At 44.5% G+C, this 24,146-nt stretch overlaps 1 protein-coding gene across 2 annotated transcripts; it reads left to right on the top strand.

The window, feature by feature from the left end:
* The first annotated feature begins 7,734 nt into the window (after positions 1-7,734).
* ankrd49 (ankyrin repeat domain 49) lies at positions 7,735-23,532 on the top strand. Of its 2 annotated transcripts, none has more exons than XM_084465058.1 (3): positions 7,735-7,797; positions 8,987-9,238; positions 22,804-23,532. In XM_084465058.1, exons 2-3 carry the CDS (start codon positions 9,008-9,010, stop codon positions 23,302-23,304), a joined length of 732 nt encoding a protein of 243 aa, XP_084321184.1. In that variant the 5' UTR covers positions 7,735-7,797; positions 8,987-9,007; the 3' UTR covers positions 23,305-23,532. The 2 variants fall into 2 exon arrangements, with proteins under 2 accessions (XP_084321184.1, XP_084321185.1); XM_084465059.1 differs by lacking the exon at positions 7,735-7,797 and adding an exon at positions 7,845-7,945.
* The last annotated feature ends 614 nt before the right edge of the window (positions 23,533-24,146 follow it).

The raw sequence follows: 24,146 nt of genomic DNA, 5'->3' as shown, positions 1-24,146 counted from the left end.
AGTATAATTGTAGTGCAAAGTAGAAAGTAAAAATATAAGGTGCAAGTGAACAGATAAGACATAAGGAGTTTTAGCTGTTACTGTACACTGTGATGGCATGTGGCAGGAAAGATTTCCTGTATCTGTCCCTTCGACTGCGGCGCTGGAGCAACCTGTGGGAGAAGGTGCTCCGCTGTCTGACCACTGTGTGATGGAAAGGGTGCTGATCATTGTCTATAGCTGCTTTCACATATGGACGTGCATCCGTCTGTTCTCCGTCTATTCTACGGAGGTGCCGTATATGTGAATGACATATCCTGACGTTGGACCTCCTGAAAAAAATACTACCCCCGAGGTAGTATGTTCTCTGGAGGAAATGCTAATTACCTTATATGTGAATGAGCAGTAGGATGTCGGCATTTCACACCAGTTGAGTGGGCGTGTTGATGATGCTTCAGTCTACGTTTGCATGTCATTGAGTGGCACCCGCACCCTAATCGATAATCAGCCTATTGCCTTTTGTTCGCTGAATGGTTTAAAAAAATGTTTTATTATTATGTTACATCTTTCCTGCTGTGGGCTCCCAGACCATAGTCGAGGAGCACAGAAGCGACGTTCCGCTCCGTCGATTCTCTCGGGAGTAACACCCTTCACTTTGACCGGCAGTGGGTCTGCTTATAGGTTGGAATATGGTCGGAATGAAGCGGCCACCGATTATTGACAGGCTGTGTACTTTATTCTTAGTTTCACTAACGTTACAGTAGGGCCTACATGTTTGCACAGACACAACCGGACTCGTTCATTACCTCACTAAACTGACACACGCTATCGCTCGCTCTCCTCGCTCGTCCACTCACACTGCCATTCTCGCGCACACACATACACGCTACTCTTGTAACAATTATTATTGACAACAGTTAGCTGAACATTATAGGGTCCCATCCTTCCACTCCCTGTTTTCTCAGTTAAACACAGAAATCAACTACATTTGTCCCAGTGTTTGTTAGATGTGAAATGAAGCCAAAAAAGACGCTCTCTTCCTCCGGTAACGCAGTCGTTCGCGACGCCTTTCTTGTTCGTCGCTTCTTCTATTTGTCTGTAACTCATGCTCCAATCTTTCATCGATCGATGCGGATGTTGTGGATGCAACGGAATATAGGTATGCATCGCTGCAGCAACATTTAACATGATCGCGATGAGTTCTGCCCGTTTTGCCTGCGTGCTGTCTGCAGTCAAATCAAAACAAACCCGATCCCGCCTCTTGCGACCCTACGTCATATGCCGCCCATTGCAAGCCCACCCCCCTTAAGCAGCCGGAGATTCTACTGACACCGATCTCTGCATATCGGGCATCAAGTGTGAATTAAGTGTGAATGACCCTCACGGTCGAACCTCCTGCTCCACAAATGTGGAGAAAATGAGGTCATATGTGAAAGCAGCTTATGATGGATAACAGTTTATTCAGCGTTCTCCACTCCACCACAGACTCAAAAGACTCCAGCCTGAGACCAAGTACAGAGCCAGCCTTCTTTATAATTTTATCAAGTCTGTTGGTGTCACTGGCTCTGATGCTGCTGCCCCAACACACAGCAGCAAAGAAAATGGTGCTGGAAACAACAGACTGGTAGAAGCTCTCCAACATCTTGCTGCACACTTCGAAGGATCTAAGCTTCCTCAGGAAATACAGTCTGCTCATCCCCTTCTTGTACACAGCCTCAGTGTTAGATTTCCAGTCCAGTCTGTTGTCGACTCCTAAGTATCTGTAGTCCTCCACCTCCTCCACCACCTCCCCCCTGACCCGTAGTGGCTGTGAAGGCATCCTCTTCTTCCTACTGAAGTCGATCACCATCTCTCTGGTCTTGTTGACATTCAGACTACGGTGATTCTGTTCGGACCACTCCACAAAGTTGTCTACCAGTGCCCTGTACTCACCCTCATCTCCCCCTCTTATACACCCGACAACAGCTGAGTCGTCAGAAAACTTCTGCAGGTGACATGACTCAGAGTTGTACTGAAAGTCAGTGGTGTACAAGGTGAAGAGGAAGAGGAGAAAGCACAGTTCTCTGTGGAGCTCCTGTATCACTGACCACCACATCAGACAGGACACTGCCCAGACAGACAAACTGTGGCCTGCCTGTCAAGTAGTCAGTAATCCAGGAGATCATAGTGTCATCAACACCCACCACCCACAGCTTCTAACCCATTAGCAGAGGCTGAATGGTATTGAAAGCACTGGAGAAATCAAAGAATGTGATCCTCACAATGCCTCCCCCACCATCCAGATGCATATGGGCTTGTTGCAGCAGGTAGATGACCGCATCATCGACTCCTAAATGGGGCTGATAGGCAAAGTGCAAAGGGTCCAGAAACGTCCTCACCTGTGGCCTCAGCTGGGCTAAGACCAGTCTTTTCAGGACCTTCATCACATGCGATGTTAGGCCGACTGGTCTGTAGTCTGCCGGGTCGGATTGTCTCGACTTCTTGGGGACTGGGACCAAGCAGGATGTCTTCCACAGCAACAGGACTTTCTCCTGACTCAGGATCAGGTTGTAAAGATGTCCCAGTACAGGGGACAGCTGGCTGGCACAGGTCTTCAGGATCTTGGGTGAGATGCCATCAGGGCCTGCAGCCTTTCGCTGATGCAGTTTTTCCAGCTGCCTCTTTACCTGGCCTGTAGTCACCATTGGGCGGGGGTTGGTGCAGATTTCATCAGTGGAGGAGGAGGAGGGGGTGGGGGGGCAGATGATGTCGTCAGTGGAGGAGGAGGAGGAGGGGGTGGGGAGGAAGTAGGGGGGGCAGATGGAGAGGTGTTGTACAGGAGAAAGCTGGGGGGAGGGTCGAGCCATTTGGGACAGTGTGAGTGTGTGGGGGGCTGGGGGTGTTGGAGGGGTAGCAGGAGGTGAGCTAAACCTGTTGAAAAACTGGTTATACTGGTTAGCTCTATCCAGGCTCCCAGATGTCTACCTGACTTTCCCCTTCATCCCTGTGATGTGCTTCATGCCCACCCACACATCCCTCACACTGTTCTGTTGGAGTTTGGCCTCCAGCTTTCTCCTGTAGTTGTCCTTACATGTCCTCAGCATCTCTCGGATTATGTGTAGTGTAGTGATTTTAAATGACATTGCGAATAAAACATGTTTTTCTAAAAACTAGATATGAACGTCTTTAACTTGTGGCTTTTAAAGGAGTGTATATTAGTTAGTTTCAGAATATAATGGCGTGTGGTACGTATACTTACAGACAAGAATGCATTATGCACTATTATTTGTATAGAGAGAAGGAGATGAATTAAGGCGAGGAACAGAAGCCTAAGATGTCGTTTGTCATAAAACGCATTGATGGTTGTTTGCCCGTCGCGACATGCCGTAACTTTCTACTCTCTGTATGGAGGACCTAGGATCACTCGTTTGATATTTAGTTGGAAGGAAATTGGGCGTTGTTTGGGTACAGGGATTCAAAACACGTTGAATCTAGAGAACGCAATCAACTGATGAGACTATGCAAATCATTATATTGATAATTGGAATATCCTACATAATTTGGCTTCTAACCTTTAGCAGCCAACTGTGAATGTGAATGTCACATGCATATTCTTGCATAATTCACCTTGTGTTTGTAAGTGTTGTTCTACACACTGTTACTTAGCTTTCACAGTCCGCTGCCCCTTTAAATGTCTGGTGACGTATGCCTGACGAGGGGTTTGTTGTATGACTGTGTGTGTTCTGGTTAATTGATTAAACGAGTTACGCAGTCATGGCTCAACGTGCGAAATTGTCTCGCGTCCTTCATTGCAATTTCCACACAACCTTCATTTTTAACAAGCACTCAATTTGACTTCATAAATGAAAATCAGGGAGGATCATGTTGTAGGCCAATAAGCTTTGTTGCTGTTGCTGTTTTTTCAAGTTTTTACAAATAACCTCTAAGGTTTGAGACCACTTTCTCTTTTCAGCAGGGCTACTATGAAGAATAAATAAAGCATTAGCAGCAAGTATGATTAGAAGCAATTTCATCAAACAATTCGGTCTTATCCTACATTGTGCATAACACAATTGTTTAGATGTAAAAATGTACATTGCATCTCATACACTTTGACTCATGCTTTTATCTGTATCCGTTGACCTCTTAAAGCATAATTCGCTAAGAGCAAAGGTCGATCAGCAAAATCACAACTCTTCTCTGTTTTGGGACCACAGTGGTGGAACGAGCTCTCTGCCGATGTCAGGATCGCAGAGTCACTCACCAGCTTCCGCAAAAGGCTCAAACTCACCTGTTCAGAGTTCATCTAGACTCTGCATAGCCATTCCGTCCCCCTGCCTGCCCACTATTGTCTGTTGTACGTCCTGGCATTTAATGTACGCACTAAATGAAAGGTATATTTATTCATAGTACTTAATTGTGTAGCATCTGCAGTAGCTAGTAATTGTTAGTATTTGCACTTGGTTCTATGAACATCTTTACTGTACTGACAGCGATATATTGTTTCATTTCTTAAGACAAATATACTTATTGTAAGTCGCTTTGGTTAAAAGCGTCTGCTAAATGCCCTAAATGTAAATGCAAATATAAGTCTGGCGAAAATTGAACCCAGGCTCTTTGTTTTGGCATGTACACACATCATATAAGCACTCCAGATCCTTTTTTCGTTGATAATCGAGTATAGAGTTTGAACGGCGCAATGTTATTGGCTAGGGGCACCGCGAACGCTTCCAAATCGGCATTTTAATTTACCACTAATATAGCTCAAAATAGCACCAAACATCTGCAGTAGCATGATTAGGGTCCCTACACATAAAACTAAGCATCAACAACTTAGTTAGTGTAGCGGGAGTTTAAAAAGACTGTTTTCCAAGTCTGTGCCTTACCAGTAGGTACATGTTTCCAGGAAGTTCACACAAGTCGATTACCGGATACTGTAAATAATACAATAGAGGCACCAACAAATTTAACTTAACAATCTCCCCTCTTGATACTTGGCTGTTTTACATTTGTTTGAGTCTCCATTATATTATTTACGGTAGTCTTTTTTTAATAAACTCCTGCTACGCTAACTAAGATGTTGATGCTTTGTTTTATGTGTAGGGATTCTTATCATGCTACTGCAGAGGTTTGGTGCTTTGAGCTATATTAGTGGTTAAAAAATGCTGATTTGGAAGCGTTTGCGGTGCCCCTAGCCAATAACATGGAAGCCAAACATTGCGCCGGTCAAACTCTATACTCGATTATCAACGAAAAAAGGGTTGGGAGTGCTTATATGATGAGTGTACATGCCAAAACAAAGACCCTGGGTTCAATTTTCGCCGGAATTACACTTTAAACCTCAGAAACTGAATGTGCGTTCTCTCTATATAGTCCATCACCTCAGCTGAGAGGTAAAATATATCTCTACTCGAGGACTGAGACGTCACAAGAGACAGCCGGGCAACAACATCAAGATTCCAAACATGAAGCGCTCCTCAGCTGAAGGAACTTAGTTAATGTTGTGCTGATTGATGACCGTTTGCACCATTGCATGATCGTGATAAGTTTGAGAATGAGAACGGGAGGAGCTGAGTCTGACCGACTCAGCTAAGAACCATGATTCACCGCTACCGGAAATGCGACTGAGCGAACAAACGAACGAACGATTCTGAATGATTCTGAACAATTCTTCTTGGCGAACTGACCGACGCGAACTGAATCAAGCAAACAAATCATGAAATCCACCATGACTAGTGCACGGCAGCCGCGGGGCACGGCGGCCGCAGGGCACGGCGGAGCTCAGCTCAGCTCTGGCCACCACCGTGCCCCGAGGAGGCTCTTCTTTCTGTATTCAATCGCCGTGCCCGGGCCGCCGTGCCCGAGCATCGTAAATGTTGAAATAGTGGTAATGTCCGATCCATTTCTTCCTCAACTCTTGTTTCTTGGACAAGAGACGCAACGTTGATTTGTTATAGCCACAAATAGCGCAGGCACAAACTCAATATAGTCTTCCCGTGGGCCGTCGCAAGCCAAGGTGGGCAAGGCCATGAATACTAATTCACCAACTGACGTCAGTTGGTGAGGCTTTTCAGATTTGATCGTTTATGCGTCTATTTTCTTTTATTTGCTAATGCAGGCAATCGAGGTAGAAGAACATTTTCACGTTCAGCATGCATATGCAACTCTGAGTGACCTATTGTATTTCAAAAGGAACAAGTACTAAACGGTTTCTCGGGGAATGAGACCTTTAAAATAACAAATACGGTGTGTTCCAGATGCCTCGGACACCAGCCTTCCGAGTTGCAAGTGGGGAAATCTCCCAGCTTTCTTGCGGAATTTCACAGAGACACGCCCCCTTTTGGTCCCCCTCGGAATTCTAGAGAGTATACCGAACTCAGTGAGAGTATACCGAGTTCAGTGAGGCGACTTGACAACAACAATGGCTGCGCCCATAAAGATATTTTTCAAATATCAAATATCTTCAGATTTGGCTAGACCAAAAGGGCACATGGAGAACACAGGTGGAAAATATAAAATTAAAAAGTTACATTTAAAAGTTATTAATTTAATGAGGGCAATAGTTGGGAAAGATTGGGGAGCAGACAAACAGTCATTAATGTATATATATATATATATATATATATATATGGCTTTAATGAGATCAACAACAGACTATGGATGCATGGTGTATGGAGCAGCAGCAAAAATGCACTTAAATACAAATACTTAAGTACAAGGCAAATAATTATATAAGAAACAATCACTACAGTTATTTAGATATTTATACAGATGGCTCTAAAGATGAAAATGATAAAGTAGGAATAGGTGTATATATTCCATCAATGCATATCAATATTGGGAAGAGGTTACCAGATCAAATTTCTAAAGTCTATTCAGCAGAGATGATGGCAATCATTATTGGGTTACAGTGGGTGGAAGAAGTTCGACCAGATAGAGTAGTGTTATGTGTAAATTCATTAGCAGCCCTTCAAAAAAGTATCCAGAGTTGGAACTCTAAAAGACAGTACCTTCTTTTAGAACTACAAAAGCTTATATAGATTACACAGAACAGGAATATATGTAATATTTTGCTGGGTTTCTGCCCATGTAGGAATCAAAGGGAATGAGGGAGCAGACAAAACTGCCAAAATAGCAACACAAATGAATTATATAATAGATATGCCTTTTGGGAAAGCAGAAGTTAAAGCAATATTTAAAAAATAAGTAATAAAAAAGTGGCAAGATAGATGGGACAGGGAAATCACTGGAAGAAATTATTATAATATACAATAAAATGTGAGTGTGCATGGTGTTAAAAGGAAAGATAGAAGGGAGGAAACAGTGCTTACAAGAATGTGAAAAGGACATACAGGACTAAATAAAACTACTTTTAATAGGTAAAAGTGGAACGGATGGGTGTATGGAAAAACTGAAACTGTGGAGGAGAGAATGAGGTTGGCTGGTAAATTGCAGAGAGCAGGAAGAGTATGGAGTCTGGGTGGCATGAATAGCAGGAGAGGGTGTATCACACAGAAGGCAGCAATCGAATACTTAAAGGAAACAGGATTATTTAAAATAATTAAGTATTTATATAGCCTTAACCCCCCCCCCCCCCCCCCCCTTATTTATTTCCTTTTTTATTTTCTTGTAAAAAGGCCATAGAGAAATACATAAATGCTGTTACATACTCCGATACAGTAGGTGGCGGTATGCACCAAGGAAGCTATGGTTACAACAAAAAGAAGAAGAAGAAGAAGAAGAACCGTACCCAATACAAACTACATTTCCCATCAGTCTAGCGAAGGTGAGCGTCATCCACGGAGGGGAACCGTGGTTTGTTTTGAAATCGAATATCAGGTATATTTGTGGGTAGTTGTACACAATATAGTTGTACACAATATAATCTGTTTATGTAATTGACTTAGTGTTATATAGTGCATTTACTGGTAGTGACTGCAATAGCGTACCGGTAGCAGCTGACTTGGCAACAACATTCACTAGCATCGTACGTATTGGTGAAGTAACGTTACAGGATAAAATTTAATGTCCATTTCCTAACTCATGGTTATTGAACACAAATTAAGATATTTCAAACTTTATGTCGATGCATATTCTGACATTCCTTGATATCGTGCACTGCATAGAGTGAGGCTCCTCTCTGCTAACACAGCCTACCCCCTTCCCATGAAGTCGTGGTCTTAACGATAGTATATGTATAGTATACCGACATGATGAGCATATTAATGTGTGGTTTGACCTGGTCGGAGTCTCAGGTGTGTTCCCCATGTGAGAGATTGGTCGCTGCTTGCTTGTACGTATGCTCAGCTATAGGGAACCGTGTTCTGCTGAGTCCTTTTCGCGATTGCATACATCCCCTAGGTATCCATATATTTAATTCCCTAGTTCATGTATTCCACACCCCCTCGTCCATCTCTATCCCAAGACTCCACATGTATACCACTTACTATATAATTAGGTTGTTGCAATGGGAATAAACTAGTTATTTTCCCATTTGGTTCTGATCAATCTATAATCTATATAATCGAATATATTATGTAAAAAAAGAACAAAGGATGCTCTCAATAAAGGATTTGTAAAATAGAGTGAGTTTTGACAACATTTAAAATTTGAATCTTGCTAATAAAGACACTTTTACCCAAAGCGAGTTACAACATTTCATACACACACACACACACACACACACACACACCAACGGAGGAGTCAACCACGCAAGGCAACAGCCAGCTCGTCAGGAGCAGTTAGGGTTAGGTTTCTTGCTCAGGGACACCTTGACACTCAGCTAGGAGTTGCTGGGGAACGAACTAGCAACCTGGTAGAGCAGCAAACTGCTCTACCACCTGAGCTAAGCCTACGTCCGGCTTAAGTCACTTGCTCAACTCATTATCTTCTTAAGTCACTTACTACTATAAAAGTGTATGGCTTTCATCATGGTCCTCTTTTCAAATAACCAATACTAGGAGACGTATTGTGTGTGTGTGTGTCTGTGTGCGCGTGCAATTTGCATAACTCCTCCACCCATCTATAGTAACGCAGAAACACAACCAGAATGGACTTCCCCGAGGACTTCAACCAGCTGGAGCTCCTGAAGACCCACGGACACCTGATCCCCCGCGGGGCCAGCAGCCTCTGGACCGGGGAGGGTGTCGCCGGAGAGGAGGAAGAGGAGGAGGAAGAAGAAGAGGAGGAGGAGGAGACTGAGCAGTGGCTCTGTCAGAAGGAGAACTCGCTCCAGGACCGCCCCGAGGAGCTGATGCTCTGGGCAGCGGAGAAGAACCGGGTGAGTGTGTGTGTTTTTTCTTTTGAATAGGAACGGTCACGCTCAGCTAGTTTGTAATTTGCGAGAGTACCGCTTCATATGCGTCTGCAGTATCAGGACTGTTTTCGCAAAAAGGTGGTTGTGGTTTTCCTCGAAAACCAACGGAGAACACAAATCCTGGACCAGGAATGTCCATGGACCAACTTCTCTATGAACAGTTGGTGTTAGGGATGCTCCGATCGATCGGCCACCGATCATTATCAGCAGATATTCGTTTTGAAGTGTTTGATCAGCGCTCTCTATAAAGGCTGATCAGAAGACTTTTCTCTTTGCACGGCAACAGAAGCTTGCTAAAAATGACTTCACCTGTCTGGCAGTTCTTTAAGGTGTCAGAAAAAGAGAGAAAAGCTATATGCAATGTGTGGCAAGCAGAAATCTCTCATGGTGGAAATCAAGGATTAATACTACAAACCTCATTAGACATTTGAGAATCCGTCAGGTCAAAGAATATGGTGACTATGAAAGGAAAGCCAGAGAAAAGCCAGTAAAGCGATCTAACCCTTCAGAAACTCATCCGTCACTCAATTAAGAATCAGAATCAGAATCTCTTAATTGTCATTGCACATGCCTTGAAATGCCATCCAGCGATTCACAACAACAAAAAAATAATATATAAGAAAGGTAAAAAATACATGTATAACAAATAAAGAGAAAATATACAAATAACAAATAAAGATAGGTAAATGGTATTGCACAGTAGTGTTGTCCAGGTTTTTTTGAGTAGCACAAATTGGTACATTCAGGATGTTTTTAAGGTGCTTTTTAAGGTGCATGAAATTAGATGTAGAATGTGAATGTATAATTCATATTTTGCATTGTTCAGTTCACGTATGCAGGGTTTCCGTTGTCCGGTAATTACCAGACAAAAATGTAATCTCTCAGGTCAAATTGTCTGATTGAAATTTGCTAATAATCGGCCTAAATAATAGTCTGCTGACACCGCTCCTCTTATCGATGCTGTAAGCCTATTTTCCGAATTAAATCATTACAACGTTTTGTTTTAATTTAAACTAAAATGTGACATAGAGCGTAGTGAGCGGTCCGCGGTGCACTAGGACCGCGCAGTGACCTGTCTGGGCACAAGCATTCACTACCACAGAAGTGGGGCTGTAAAGGAAACCCCCCCCCCCCCCTATTGGATTTTGCAATTCTATCCATACATTTCATTCCCCCATGTACAGCGTGGAGTGGGTTAGTGGAGAGCGTGCCAGTGCTGCATTTAGGATGGTTTGGGGCAGCCTCCAGAAGATTCCTGATGATGGACCATGGTTTGAGTGAAAGTGGTTGTCTCTGATCTGGAGTCTGATCGCTTCTCTGCAGTTCTCTATCCATACCCGTTGTTTTAACATTTGTCATTTATTTTTATTTTGTTCATTCATCCCGTCGTATAAGGTCTCGAAAACCAACCGAGGTCCTCGGACCGCATTTGATAAAAGTTGTCTGAGCCTAATTGAATCAGTGCTCCGGTTATTGCAACACGTATCGTTCGCTCCAGACCCTGGTTTCCACCAGACACTTTGCAGCAGTTATTCTAACAGCGTAAATCACTGTGAACTTGAGGCCACCCAAAATATCACCGGTGCAACTTAATTATAATTTCTGGCTACACCCCTGATCAATTTGAAAGTTAGGCTATTGAACATGTTGTCTTCTATATGGCCTAATTATGTCATTCTTTAAGCTACATAGCCTAATTAAGAAGCGATAATAGGATATTTTACCGGCATATCATCAAAATGTCCGGAAAATGAAACCTCTACAGGTCACTTTGACCGGCACAGTTTTTTTCTAGCGGGAACACTGGCTATGGGGTAGCAGCTGTCACTGAGTCTGTTTGTGGGAGGGGAGGGCAAGCAAGATATTTTTCTTTCAGCACAGCAGCAAATGTAGATGAGAAGAAGAATAGGCTGACCTCCAAAAAAAAAAAAATATATATATATATATATATATCTTCCATCCATGCTTAAGAAATAAACAAAGTTAAAGAATGGTAGCCATTCCTCAACAAATGTTGAGGAATGCTTTATACAGATGGCAGCCTTTCTTTCTTGCCGTTTTATATTGTCGTGTTTTGCAAAAGAGCCCAGCATGACGTTCCCGTTTAAGACAATGCTCAGTTTAATTGCATGCACTACAGAGAAATATCCAGACCCATCAGTTGTCCCATATTATAGCAGAACTTCTGGGGGGAGACGGCACAATTACGCCTTGTTTCATGTTTAATTACAGAGATATTCTACTGAAGCTAACTAATTAGCGCAAGTGGTTGAGGGTTACAGAAGGCGTGTATTTCTACAGTTGCCAGTCTACAGTGTTGATTTGAGACCTTAACACATTTTTTTTTTACTGTGGACTACTGTTTGCCGAGTTTGTTGCAAATTCCGTACATGATTGCACATGATTGGTCGTAGAGATTTTAAACAAAAAAAAAGTGAAATGCCCTGTTCGCCCCGATTTGTGCTTGTCTGCCATCAGACATTAGATTAATCATCTGATTTAAGTTTTGAATTGTGAAATCACACACACACACACACACACACACACACACACACACACACACACACACACACACACACACACACACACACACAGTGTACTGTAAAAGTAGTCGCCTTGAGATGTTGGCTCTTCTCAAGTTGGCTCTTCCTTCCTTTTGCTTGGTTCCTCATTCACCAACCCATTGAAAGCATTTAAGTGGACACTTTCCGCATCAGGATGAGGGAGAAGGAGTTCTGTCTGCAGATCAATCAATGTATATCATTTTTTTTTATTGAACACTTTACCCCGCCCAGACCTTTTGTCCAATGATTGAACGATCTTTGCACACATGTGGGTTTGTTGTCAAATTCTGGGACTGTTGTGAAGAATTGCAATGTGAAAAGGAACCGGACCAAACCAAAAAATAAACATTGTATTTTGGTCCAGACCAAAGAGAGCGAACTAAATGGCTTTCCTGGTGTGAGTACGGCCTAAGTCTCTCTTCCTAGAGTCATAGAGTGAGGTGAAGCCAGGTGTGGCTCAGCCTTCGCATGGCTGTAGTAGCTCTCTCCCTTTTAGCTCATACCACAGAGGAGGTTAATGGATGCCTGAGATTGCAATATGCATTTCATGCACTCTAAGCGCTCCGTTTTGATAAGTTGCATCCGTTGTTTCCTTCTGGAAGGGTTAATTAGGGTCCTGTCTGTCACTAGGGTCTCTCACTTGTAAATCGCCTTTTGTTCCCTCAACGCAATCAACTGAATGCAGGCCCAGAGAAGAATGTGACCCTAATGAGCTGAACACACTCTTCCCCACACGCGCATCGGGTGCAGACCGAACAGACCAAAAGCCAATGATGATTGATTTTCGTGGCAATCATCACGGTCATTTGTCTGTAATCGGGTGCAACTTGTTTTTTACGTGCTGAAAGTGGTGAAAAACATGGTTACATTTTGTGTTCCATTGTGCCAGCCTGTCGTCCAACCTAAACATCAGAACCAGTTGTTTGTATAGGTCATCCAAAACCACCCATATGAACGTTTTAGCCCCATCAATTGTTTGGTTTTGTCTTGTGTTACATGGTGACTTCAGCTGATTAAACCTGGTTGTCAGCACCTCCAGACAACTAGACAATTAGGCTGAGACTTCAGACTCAGCCTCCTAATCAACCAGTCTCTCTCCCAACTCCATGGCAGCAACGCCTTACGCCTCTTGCACACTACCTCCGTCAACGGACGCATCTCATTGACTTTGCATGGGGCGCCATCGAAATGCATTGTGGGTCCGTCTGTCAAGTCGGCTCCGTGGCCTGCATCAAAAGTTGAGAAATGTTCAACTTTTCGGGAAGCGACGGGTCCGTCGGCCAATCAGATCACGGTTATGCAAATACCCTAGTGTGCCGCTACTTGGACTCTGTCCAATGAAATGGTATTTGTGATACAACTCGCCGTGGATATGTCAAAAAGCTGGCCGGCAGCAGGGGATATAAGAATGGATTTAATGAATTTAAGAATTGGGCGATTGCTGTGGTACACGTACAGGGGCAACACTCTCCTTGCGTCTACGGGATCCATTTAGCAATAACAACAACAAGCAGGAAGACGCAGCCAAGGAGCCAAAGCGCAAGGAGAGTGTTGCCCCCAGTCCACAAAGACTACTCCCCCATACGTCAGACACGCCCTCCGTCATCCGTCGACAGACGGAAGTAGTGTGCAAGAGGCGTAAGTATCTTGTTTCCTGTTTTTTTCCTGGTACTTTATGTTTAATTGACAATAAACTAAGAACTAAGAACTTAAAACCTTTCTGTTCTTTATTATGTTCGGCATTCGAACCAGCCATAACACGTGAAAAACAAAATGGATGTATATTTTTAAGGTACTTTCAGTATTAAGATGTCTTCTGATAAAGTGTGCGTTTTGATTAGGGATCAACCAATATGGATTTTTTAGGGCCGATACTGATTTTTTTTTTTCTTAGCTGATGACCGATACGGACTGCTGATTTTCTTGAGCCGATATTTGGAACCAATACTACTTTTGCTCCCTCAATTTACATCATAAAAATTACACGATGATAACAAATGTTACGAGTCTCAATTTAATAAAAGGAACATTTATTGAACTTAAAAAAACAATATTTAACATAGTAAAAACAGGTGAAGTAGAACAAGTAGATAAACAATATTTAACATTGCCATCGCCTTTGTCAGAGCTGGGGAGCAGCTGACCCCTGCCGGAAGAACATGTGCAGGAATACTAACCTCTGCAAAAGACTGGCAGCTGTTGGTGGATCTTGATCTTGGATCAGCTGAAGTTCCCTAGCGACATTGCAGTCACCACCCTGTGGCCAAACATTGTCCTTGTGTCGGAGTCCAGCAAGCAAGTAGTGCTGCCGGAGCTGACCGTCCCATGGGAAGACCGCCTGGGAGAGGCCTTTGAGAGGAAGCTCTCCAAGTACGCGGGACTGGTCAGTGTCTGTCAGCAGGCTGGTTGGAGAGCAAGGTGTCTCCCGGTGGAGGTTGGATGCAGGGGTTTTGCAGCCCGTTCACTGACCAGAGCCTTCAGCAGTTCGGGCATTGAGGAAGAGAGGAGGAGAGCCATCCCCAGTACCACCGATGCGGCAGAGAGGGCCTCAAGATGGCTGTGGCTCAAAAGAGGAGAGCCATGGAGTCATGGTAGCTAGCTAGCCATCTGGACTCAAGCTGGGGTCTGATCAGCCCCGGCTGGGTCACCTGGAGGAGGGCGTATTATGTTGAACGACCCGAAACATCCGGTGATTCCAGGCACATCACTGATGATGTGTCCAGATTAGGGCTGAACGATTTCAGGAAAAGATCTAATTGCGATTTTTCTGGTAGATATTGCGATTTCGATTTGATCCACGATTTTCTTCAAATCAAGCTTCAGGGCAATATTCACAATGAACAGTAAAATATATTAATTATATTAAAATAAATATTGAAGCATAAATAAAATAATGACACTATTGCGCACAGTAGCAATAATAATCTCTAAGATCAGGAAAATGTAAAGAGCAACACAGAACAAAAAAAAACTTAAAGACCGGGTAAACCAAAAATAATTATGGGTTTTGAGTTTATAATACCACAGGAAAATATATTATTAACCACCCTGCCAAATTTGAAGGACTAAAAAAATCGCGAAGTATATAAAATTATGCTTCAAAGTTGATGAAAAATGAGCAGTAATCCCTGGCTCAGGACGGTGGGGGCGTGTGCGCTGCAGGCCAGGAAACCACGCCCATCACCGGAGAGGTCCAACGGGCAAGCTAGCTGCAAACTGACAATTCAAATCAGACTCGTGAGCGGTAAAACCATAGACGGGTGAAACCACAGAATGCTAGTGCGCGGTTAATGTATTTATACCTAGAGGGCAGCAGGGGGCGGGTTTATGTGAGTAAGACCGCTTTACGTAACGCGGTCCTCGATGTAGACCCGCCCATTTTAAACCTGCACACAGAACATTCTCTGAGGCCTAGCTCCTCAAGGAAATGATGAATGGGAAAAATATTTTTTACATGTTTTGAGGGACACATTTAAGGCCTAATTAATATGATAAGAAGAAAAATACTGAATTTGGTTTACCCGGTCTTTAAAAAGAATTGTGCATAATATGCGCATTGCCCCACTTCCAATACTCTTTACCCACACACCCCTCAATGAAAGTGCTTAATATTCCCAGTTTAGAAGCTGCAGGTTGTAATAGAGGAAACAGAGACGCTCTGCATTTTCTCCTGTCAGCTTGTTCCTCTTTTTCTCATATCTGGATGACCTCGCTGAATACCCTCTCACTGGGAACAGAGGAGGGGGGTGGACTGAGAAATTTTCTGGCGAGTGGTGCCAGAAAGTGCAAGCGGGATGCATTTCGTTTCCACCATTCAAGTGGTTGGCCCGTCTGTCGATCAACGGCACCCGTAGGTATTGATCCAGCTGGTGAGTGAACTGCTGCTCCTCCTCATCATCAGTCTCCTCAGAGGTTGGTTTGTGTGCCCCCAGAAGGTTGGCATACATCTGTTCAAGCATGTCAGACGGACTAGCGTCTTCCTCCTCTTTTTCCTCCACCCTTATCCATTTTGGATCTGGGCCTTGATCTTCTGAGGAAGCCCTTTTCCATTTCTCAGACTCAGACAGAGTGGCATGCTCTTCCTTTATCGAGTCTTTAGCATTTCTCAGTGTGCCTGGTGCCAAGGCATGACCCCTGTAACGAGGATCTATCAGTGTTGCGAGAACCAAGCATTTCGTCATGTCACGTCGCTTTTTCAAACCTTGCCTTTAAACTGTCCAGCATAGTGTTGCGGAGTGTTTTGATGCCCCTTGCTTTTGCACCCTCGACTTCAAGTAGCATTTTTAGAATGGTGATGCTGGGAATTATGCACGATATTGATGAGTCTGATCTGCTTATTTCCAGTGTTACCTGTTCAAGCGCGCTCAGTGTGTCAATCAAATTGCCCACAAATTGCCTTTCCATTTTCCCCTGCATATACAGTGCCCGCTTCTGCTCCAGCATGCTCTCCATCATGTGAAGAGTGGAGTTCCAGCGTGTTGGCATTGACCGATTATTCTGTGCTGGGGGAGGTCAAGATCTTTTTGAATGTCCTTCAAAAGCTGCTTGGCCAGTATCGAATGGTTAAAATGGGTAGCAGAAGACTTTAATTTTGCAACATTGTCCATCACTACTCGCTGGCTGTTGATCCCATCATTCACCACCAGCTGAAGTGTGTGAGCACTGCAGCTGAGATCGGGTACTTTGGTGAGCCTCATCCCTTTAACCATATTTGCGCCACTATCGCAAAGCACAAGCACGACTCTCTCTGTCCCAATGTCCCAATGCCTCAGCAGACTGAGGAACACCTCGCTGATGTATTCACCTGTGTGAGAGCCATACATGGCTTTGACATTGAGGACAATTTGTTTCCTTTCCCAGTCACTGTTAATGAAATGACAGGTCAGGCTCATTAGGGATTCTATGTCCCCAGACCAACAATCCGTTGTAAAGACAAATAGGGGCCTGCATTTTGTAACGTGTCCAGCTCCTTGATTTTGCTTTCTACTTTTGTGTAAACACCATCAAAGAGGTCAGTGCGATAGTACTTTTCTGTTTTGAGGGAGTACCTTGGCGCCAGCAATGCCACCAATCTTTTAAAACCAACACCAGAGACAACTGTAAATGGCTGATTGTCTGTGGCAATCATCTCAACTATGGCGAGATCAGCTGTTTTGGACCTTGTTCAGAATTACCCCATTTCCTTTGGGCATCGAACATCTGCACAAGATTAAACTGTTGAACTCCCACAGTGAGGCAGACCTGTCAGTCACTCTGAAGCCCCTCCCACAATGTGAGGCAGACCTGTCAGTCACTCTGAAGCCCCTCCCACAATGTGAGGCAGACCTGTCAGTCACTCTGAAGCCCCTCCCACAGTGAGGCAGACCTGTCAGTCACTCTGAAGCCCCTCCCACAATGTGAGGCAGAGCTGTCAGTCACTCTGAAGCCCCTCCCACAATGTGAGGCAGAGCTGTCAGTCACTCTGAAGCCCCTCCCACAATGTGAGGCAGACCTGTCAGTCACTCTGAAGCCCCTCCCACAATGTGAGGCAGAGCTCAGAGCACTCCGTGTATCCACGGAGTCCACCTCCACGTCAAGTCCCGAAACTTTGTTAAGTTACTGAAAATAAACATAAATAAACATCTGAATGTCCGCGAGTCAGCACCATGTCCACCACGTCGGTGGCGTTGTGTTGAACATGTGTCGAACATGTGTTGAACATGTGTTGAACATGTGTTGAACATGTGACTGTGAGCTGTGCGGCTAGCCTCGGAGCTAGTGGGGAGTCAACAAGTCGAGACCCGCTGGTTCCTAAAGTTAACCCTCCGCTCCTTTCCTGCTTCCTTGAGTACTCTCCTGGCTCCTTGAGTTAACACTCCGTTCCTGCAGAAGTAGAAGATAGAGATGCTCCGATCCACCAAAATCATGATCTGCCGATTGCCGATCACAGAATGGCAGGGGAATGGGAATCTATTATATATATATATTATATAAATATATATGGAAGATTCCATATCTTTTATATATAATGTGGATAGCAGGCAAGCACCAGTTTATGTTCCAATACTCTTTATTTCATGACTGAAACATGTCGCTCAATGCGTTCATCAAAGCCTTCGCAGAATGTGTCATATATGATACTGAACTGTGCCTGCACGCATAATGCTGTTTTTACGGTACTGAAATGTGCCTGCACGCATACTATTGTTTTTACGGTACTGAAATGTGCCTGCCACATACTGAGCTATGCAAGTGCTCCGTAAACTAAACTTAATGTTAAACTGCCTCCTTTGCAATAATTACATTGACCCTGTGAAATCCTGGCAGTGTTGCACAATGTTTTAGACGGGAGAACTCATGCTGCCACTGGCAAGTTCAGATTTGATTTGCTTTTTTGATTGCGCTTTTGGGGTTCTCCGATCACACTATTTTTTTGCCAGTATCGGCCGATCGATCGGAGCATCTCTACCCAGGAATGACATTTATTCTTTCGTTTTTAGACGCACAAGTAGGGCTGCTCGATTATGTAAAAAAATCATAATCAGGATTATTTTGGTCAATATTGAAATAGTTAAAAAAAATGTATAATCGAAAATAATGTACAAATATGTATCCAGCTGTTCTTTTAATTAATAAAATAAATATACCAAAAAAAACAAAAACCTTTCAACTCGATTATATTAGTTTGGAGATTGTTTGACCCCAAAATCGCTCAAATTAGTCAAATCAATATTTGATTAATTGCACAGCCCTACGCACAAGGACGACTTGTTATTGTGGGGTTAGCCGGAAGAAAATCCACTCAAAGCTAAACCCTTAGCATTGTAACCCTAACCCCAAGCCCAAACTGCGGATGTTTGGTAGTTAAACATTGCATTAACAAACAAACTAAAGATCATATACATTCCTGCCGTTACTGTTAACCGGCCAGAACCCCATCACCATAGACATTACTTTTAGAAACTAAATTATTTAAAATGTTGCCTGTATGTATGTATGCCTGTATGTATGTCAATTTTGGCACCCATTGCACTCCTAACCATCCCTGGAAGAAGGGCTCCCCCACTCTGTGTTCCTTCTCAAGACGTCTTCCTTGCTAATTAAGGTTTTTCCTTGCTCTCTGGGGGGCTTGGGTAAGGGGGATGTCATACATATTTGTCTAGCCCTTAATCACAAGCACAGTCTCAATTTAATTTGATTTTATTAAAATCAGACTTCAGACTTCAGACTTCAGACACTTTATTGTCATTTCACACAAATGTACAGGATACATTGGCTGAAACGAAATATCGTTTCTCACCAGCTCCTACTAGCAGTGCTTTACTAAAAGAAAAAGAATAATAAATAATGTAAAAACATGTTAAAATCATTCGGAAAAAAACAATCATACAGCTGCAGCAGTTTTGGGAACATGTCCATAATAAAGTGCTATTAGATGCAGGATGACTGACCTACTGACCTACTGACCTACGGGCGGGAGGGTTGGGTGTGGTGTGTGTGTGTGTGTGTGGGCGTGTGTGTGGGCAGGGAGCGCAGTCCATTTACCAGCCTTACAGCTTGTGCAAAAAAGCTGTTCAGCATCCTGGTTGTTCTGCAGCTGATGCTCCTGTACCTCTTCCCGGATGGCAGGAGGGAGAACAGTCCATGAGAGGGGTGATGGAAATCCCTGATAATGGCAGCAGCTCTGTGGGTGCAACGCTGCTCGTAGATCTCCTTCAGGAAGGGCAGAGAGGCACCAATGATTCTGCTGGCTGTTTTCACTATCCGGTTGAGCTGCTGTTGTTCGTATGCCTTGCAGCTCCCGAACCAGGAAGTGAAACCGTATGTGAGAATGCTTTCAATGGTACCTCTATAAAAGGTAGTGAGGTGAGGAGTGGGCAGACCTGCCTTCCTGAGCCTCCGGAGGGGGTGGAGACGCCTCTGGGCTTTTTTGATGACCGCTGTGGTGTTTGTTGAGAAGGTCAGGTCGTCAGCTAGATGGACTCCCAGGAACTTGACGTTACTGACCCTCTCCACGGCAGCACCATGGATGTTTATTGGTGCATGTTGTCTGCCACCCCTCCGAAAGTCAATCACCATCTCCTTTGTTTTGTCCACATTGAGGACAAGGTTGTGGGATTCACACCATGCAGTGAGCAGCTCCACCTCGATCCTGTACGCAGACTCATCATTGTCACTGATGAGCCCCACCACTGTTGAGTCGTCGGCGTACTTGATGATGTGGTTGGTACTGTGCCTAGCAGCACAGTCGTGGGTCAGCAGGCTGAACAACAAAGGGCTCAGAACACAGCCCTGAGGAGAGCCTGTGCTCACTGAGATGGTCCTTGATGTTTGGCTGCCCACCTTGACTGCCTGGCGCCGCTGTGTCAGGAAGTCGAGAATCCAATTACAGATGCCAGTGTCCACCTGTAGCATCTTCAGCTTTTCCACCAATTGTTGTGGAATGAGCGTATTAAAGGCTGAGCTGAAGTCGATAAGTAGGATTCTGGCATAGGTGTTTTTCCTCTCTAGGTGGGACAGTGTGAGGTGGAGTGTGGTGGCGATGGCGTCCTCTGTGGACCGGTTGGTTCTGTATGCAAACTGTAGGGGGTCCAGGTTTGCAGGGAGGCAGTTCTTAATGTGGCGCATGACCAGCCGCTCGAAGCATTTCATTATGATTGGTGTTAGGGCCACAGGGCGAAAGTCATTTAAGCAGGCTGGTTTTGACTTCTTAGGAACAGGGATAATAGTAGCACTTTTGAGGCAGGTAGGCACAGCTGCCTGGCTGAGCGATGTGTTAAAAATGTCTGTAAAAACATCTGACAGTTGCTCAGCGCAGTCCTTTAAAACACGGCCAGGGATGTTGTCCGGCCCTGCAGCTTTGCGTGGGTTAACGCTAGCGAGGACCCTTTTCACTTCAGCTGTGGACACCTGGAGTACCTGGTCAGTGGGTGATGGTGGGAGTGTCTGTGCTGGAATGATGGAGTTGACCTCAAAACGTGCATAGAAGTCATTCAGTTCATTCGGTAGAGAGGGGTCACTGTGGCATGTCCGCAGGGGGAGGGGCTTGTAGTCTGTAAGGTTCTGAAACCCTTGCCACAAGCGACGTGGGTCTTTGTCACTCATGAAGTGGCTGTTAAGTTTTTGTGCATACAGCCTCTTTGCTTCTCTGATCCCCCGGGACAGGTTCTTCCTTGCCACACTGTATGCGGCCGTATCACCTGCTTTAAAAGCTGCATTGCGGGCTCTCAGCAATGAGCAGACCTCCTCAGTAAGCCATGGTTTCTGGTTGGCACGCCTTTTTATTGTTTTAACCACTGTGACATCATCTATGCATTTATTGATGTAGCCAATGACAGATTCTGTGTATTCTTGTAAGTCAATGTTTAAAACAAAATGTAACGTTCACAGACTGCACATTCATCGCTAGAAATGTTATCAAACCACATTTTAATGCTGAAATAACATGATTGTCATCCATTTTGTTTTGTCAGAAAGAAGTGATGTATTGCTGTTTGTTCAACAGTTAAAATGTTCATATGGGTCATTTCGGACAACCTTTAGAAACAACCTATTCTGTAGTTCAGGTGGAGATTGGATTGTGTGTGTGTGTGTGTGCTAAGCCAGTACGTAGAGAGCTATAACATACCCAGACACAGCACAGCTCTGACACAGCAGTCAAAATAAGTCGCAGCCATCAGCTTGTATTGGAATGAACAGCTACTACTATTCTAATTCAAATACAATATACTTTTTTAAATACTCCAACTTATTCAGACTTAACAACTCGGTCAATCTTTAACCTTTGAGATTGAACCGTTTAAACTATATATATATATATATATATAGGTTCATATTTGCTTTGTATTTTCCCGCTTTTATAATATACACAATATAGCTTTGTCACCGTGCCCATCTGCTCCGTCTAATGGTCTAACCCCTGGACAACCTGTGTAATTACGAGCCGTTATTAGCCGCGTTCGCCGTCAGCCGGCAATGTCTCACAAATCGTGGACAAGCTCAAAGCTGTGAGCGAGGATTTTCACTCTCCTTCCCTGGACATTTGTTTGGACCAATCATGATCCTTTGGGAGGGGATCTGTAGGCGTCGGTCACACGGAACGGGGGTACCGACCAACGGGATGTGGGTGACCACAAAGTGGGAGGGACAAGGACATTGAAAAGTTTATATGTCTGACAGCCATGGCATCCAGGCTACACTTTTTTATTTGGACCTTATCATCATGGTGATCGCAGGGTTGGAATATTTATATTTAATTTAGTGAATTGAGGCGAATAAATTCCCTGAGAGAGGGATTACTTATTATTTCCCCTTTAATATTTGTGTTTCATTAAGCATCACAAGCATGACATTTTAATATTGGTTTCAAGGTCATAAATGAGTGGCAGGTGTCTGCGTGGGTGTGTGTGTGTGTTTGTGTGCCTGTATGTGGTGACTGTGTCAATGATAGATAAACCTAAGTTAGGGTTGTGTACACATCGCATAACATACATCTCTAGGTTGCATACGATATTCAATGATATCCATAATACTACGTCCATATTCTAGAAAACATGCATGTGGATATGGGAGAATACAGAATTACCTTAATCTATTATTCAAATCAAGTGCTGCAGCTCAACTAGAGCGGTTAACTCTTTGGATAAAAGCTTCCGCACAAAAGTAAAATATATGTTTTATCTTCAGCCTGCAAGTCAAGCGGAATATTACATATTTGTCAGGTGTACGAGTAAATGGTGCAACAGACAGGATAGAAACTTGTGTTCGATACCAATGGTGGTACTCACTCTCCCCTTACTCCCTCTCTCTCCACCCCGTCTCCTCTCTCTATTCCTCCCTCCTCCACCTCTCCCTCTCCTACTCCCTTCTCTCTCTCCCCCCCTTCCCTCCCTCCCTGCCTTCCTTCCCTCCCTCCCTCCCTCTATTACTCCCTTCTCTTACTCCTTCCTTCCTCTCTTACTCCCTCTCTCTCCCCCTCTCCCTCAGCTCGCGCTCGTCCGCTCCCTTCTCACCGCCAACCCTTTGCTGGCGCGTTGCCGCGACGACGACGGCTACACGCCCCTGCACCGCGCGGCGTACGGGGGACACGCGGAGGCGGCGGCCACCCTGCTGGCCGCCGGGGCGGAGGTGGAGGGGCGCACGGCCGACGGCTGGACGCCGCTGCACAGCGCCTGCCGCTGGGGCTGCGTCGCCGTGGCGACACTGCTGCTCCGGGTCGCCGGCGCGGACGTCAACGCGCGCACCGCGGGGGGGCTGACCCCGCTGCACCTGGCGGCCGCCCACATCAGCCGCCCCCCCGAGGACTCGGCCCGCACGCTGGAGCTGCTGCTGTCCCAGCGCCGCCTGCGGCCGGAGATCCTTAGCGGCAATGGGGAGACGGCCGCCCAGATGGCCCGGCGCAGCGGGCCGCACTACTTCCTGTTTGAGATGGCGGAGGAGTGCGTGAACGTGGCCGCGCCGCCTGCCCATGCACTCACGCTCTGCTAGTGTGCCACGCACGCACGTGATACACACTGAAGGACACATTTGTGAAGAGCTTGGGAGATGATTGTCTGACGGTTTACTTGTTTTAATTCTAGGTGTTGAATCTGTTGTGTTGTGAATGATGATATGTATGTTATGTATGGTATGGACACCAGATCTGCTTGGTAACAGTTAACTGATGCTTTATCATCACAGAAAAAAAGCTTGGTCTCATTATGTATTCTTTTTACAATTAAAACAAATCAAAATCAAAAATCAAAATGGCTGTTGAATAAATATGGAAAAAAATGACACTAAGTAACATACAGACGTGAGCCAAAACAGAAACTTAAAATCATGGCCTGCCAACGGTGTGGGAGGAGGATTGAGTTTTGGGACCGGGAGCGTTCATATCATATTTTTGTGTGAAATCCTTATTCTGGTCTTGTATTTCCAGCTCTCCCCAGGCAGGGTTTATTGTATAATTTCTATCTGTGGCATTTGGACATTTTAGTTTATTAAATAAATATAAGCAAGGGCGTTGGTTTGAGAAGTAATAATACGGGGGGGGGGTCTGGTGGTACAAAAAATTGTGATTTGAATACCATTTCCTGTATTTCTAGATACATTTATGGACTGGTAAACAGATCTGATCTGAAAACTCATCTGATCTCTGATATGAAAGCAATTGACACAAACAAGGTTTAGAACAATGCTGATGGGAAAGCCGGAGCCATATTTAAATCATATTGGTTGTATTATTATTAGTGTACTTAATTTTTAATTTAACCATTTTCACTTATGTTCACTCCTTCCTCTCATTATCAACAAACCAAAATCACTTAACCCTTTATACAGCACATATA

The sequence above is a fragment of the Micromesistius poutassou genome (genome assembly GCF_964030765.1).
Source record: "Micromesistius poutassou genome assembly, chromosome: 3".
Lineage (NCBI taxonomy): Eukaryota > Metazoa > Chordata > Actinopteri > Gadiformes > Gadidae > Micromesistius > Micromesistius poutassou.
Note: the sequence above shows the minus strand (reverse complement) of the source record. Positions and strands in the feature narration are given on the sequence as shown.

What these genes read in the sequence shown, in the direction of transcription:
- ankrd49 (XM_084465058.1), top strand. Translation starts at nt 9,008, where the DNA reads ATGGACTTCCCCGAGGACTTCAACCAGCTGGAGCTCCTGAAGACCCAC. An exon ending in GGGCAGCGGAGAAGAACCGG is followed by an intron (nt 9,239 to 22,803) that starts GTGAGTGTGTGT and finishes CCTCTCCCTCAG; the next exon opens with CTCGCGCTCGTCCGCTCCCT.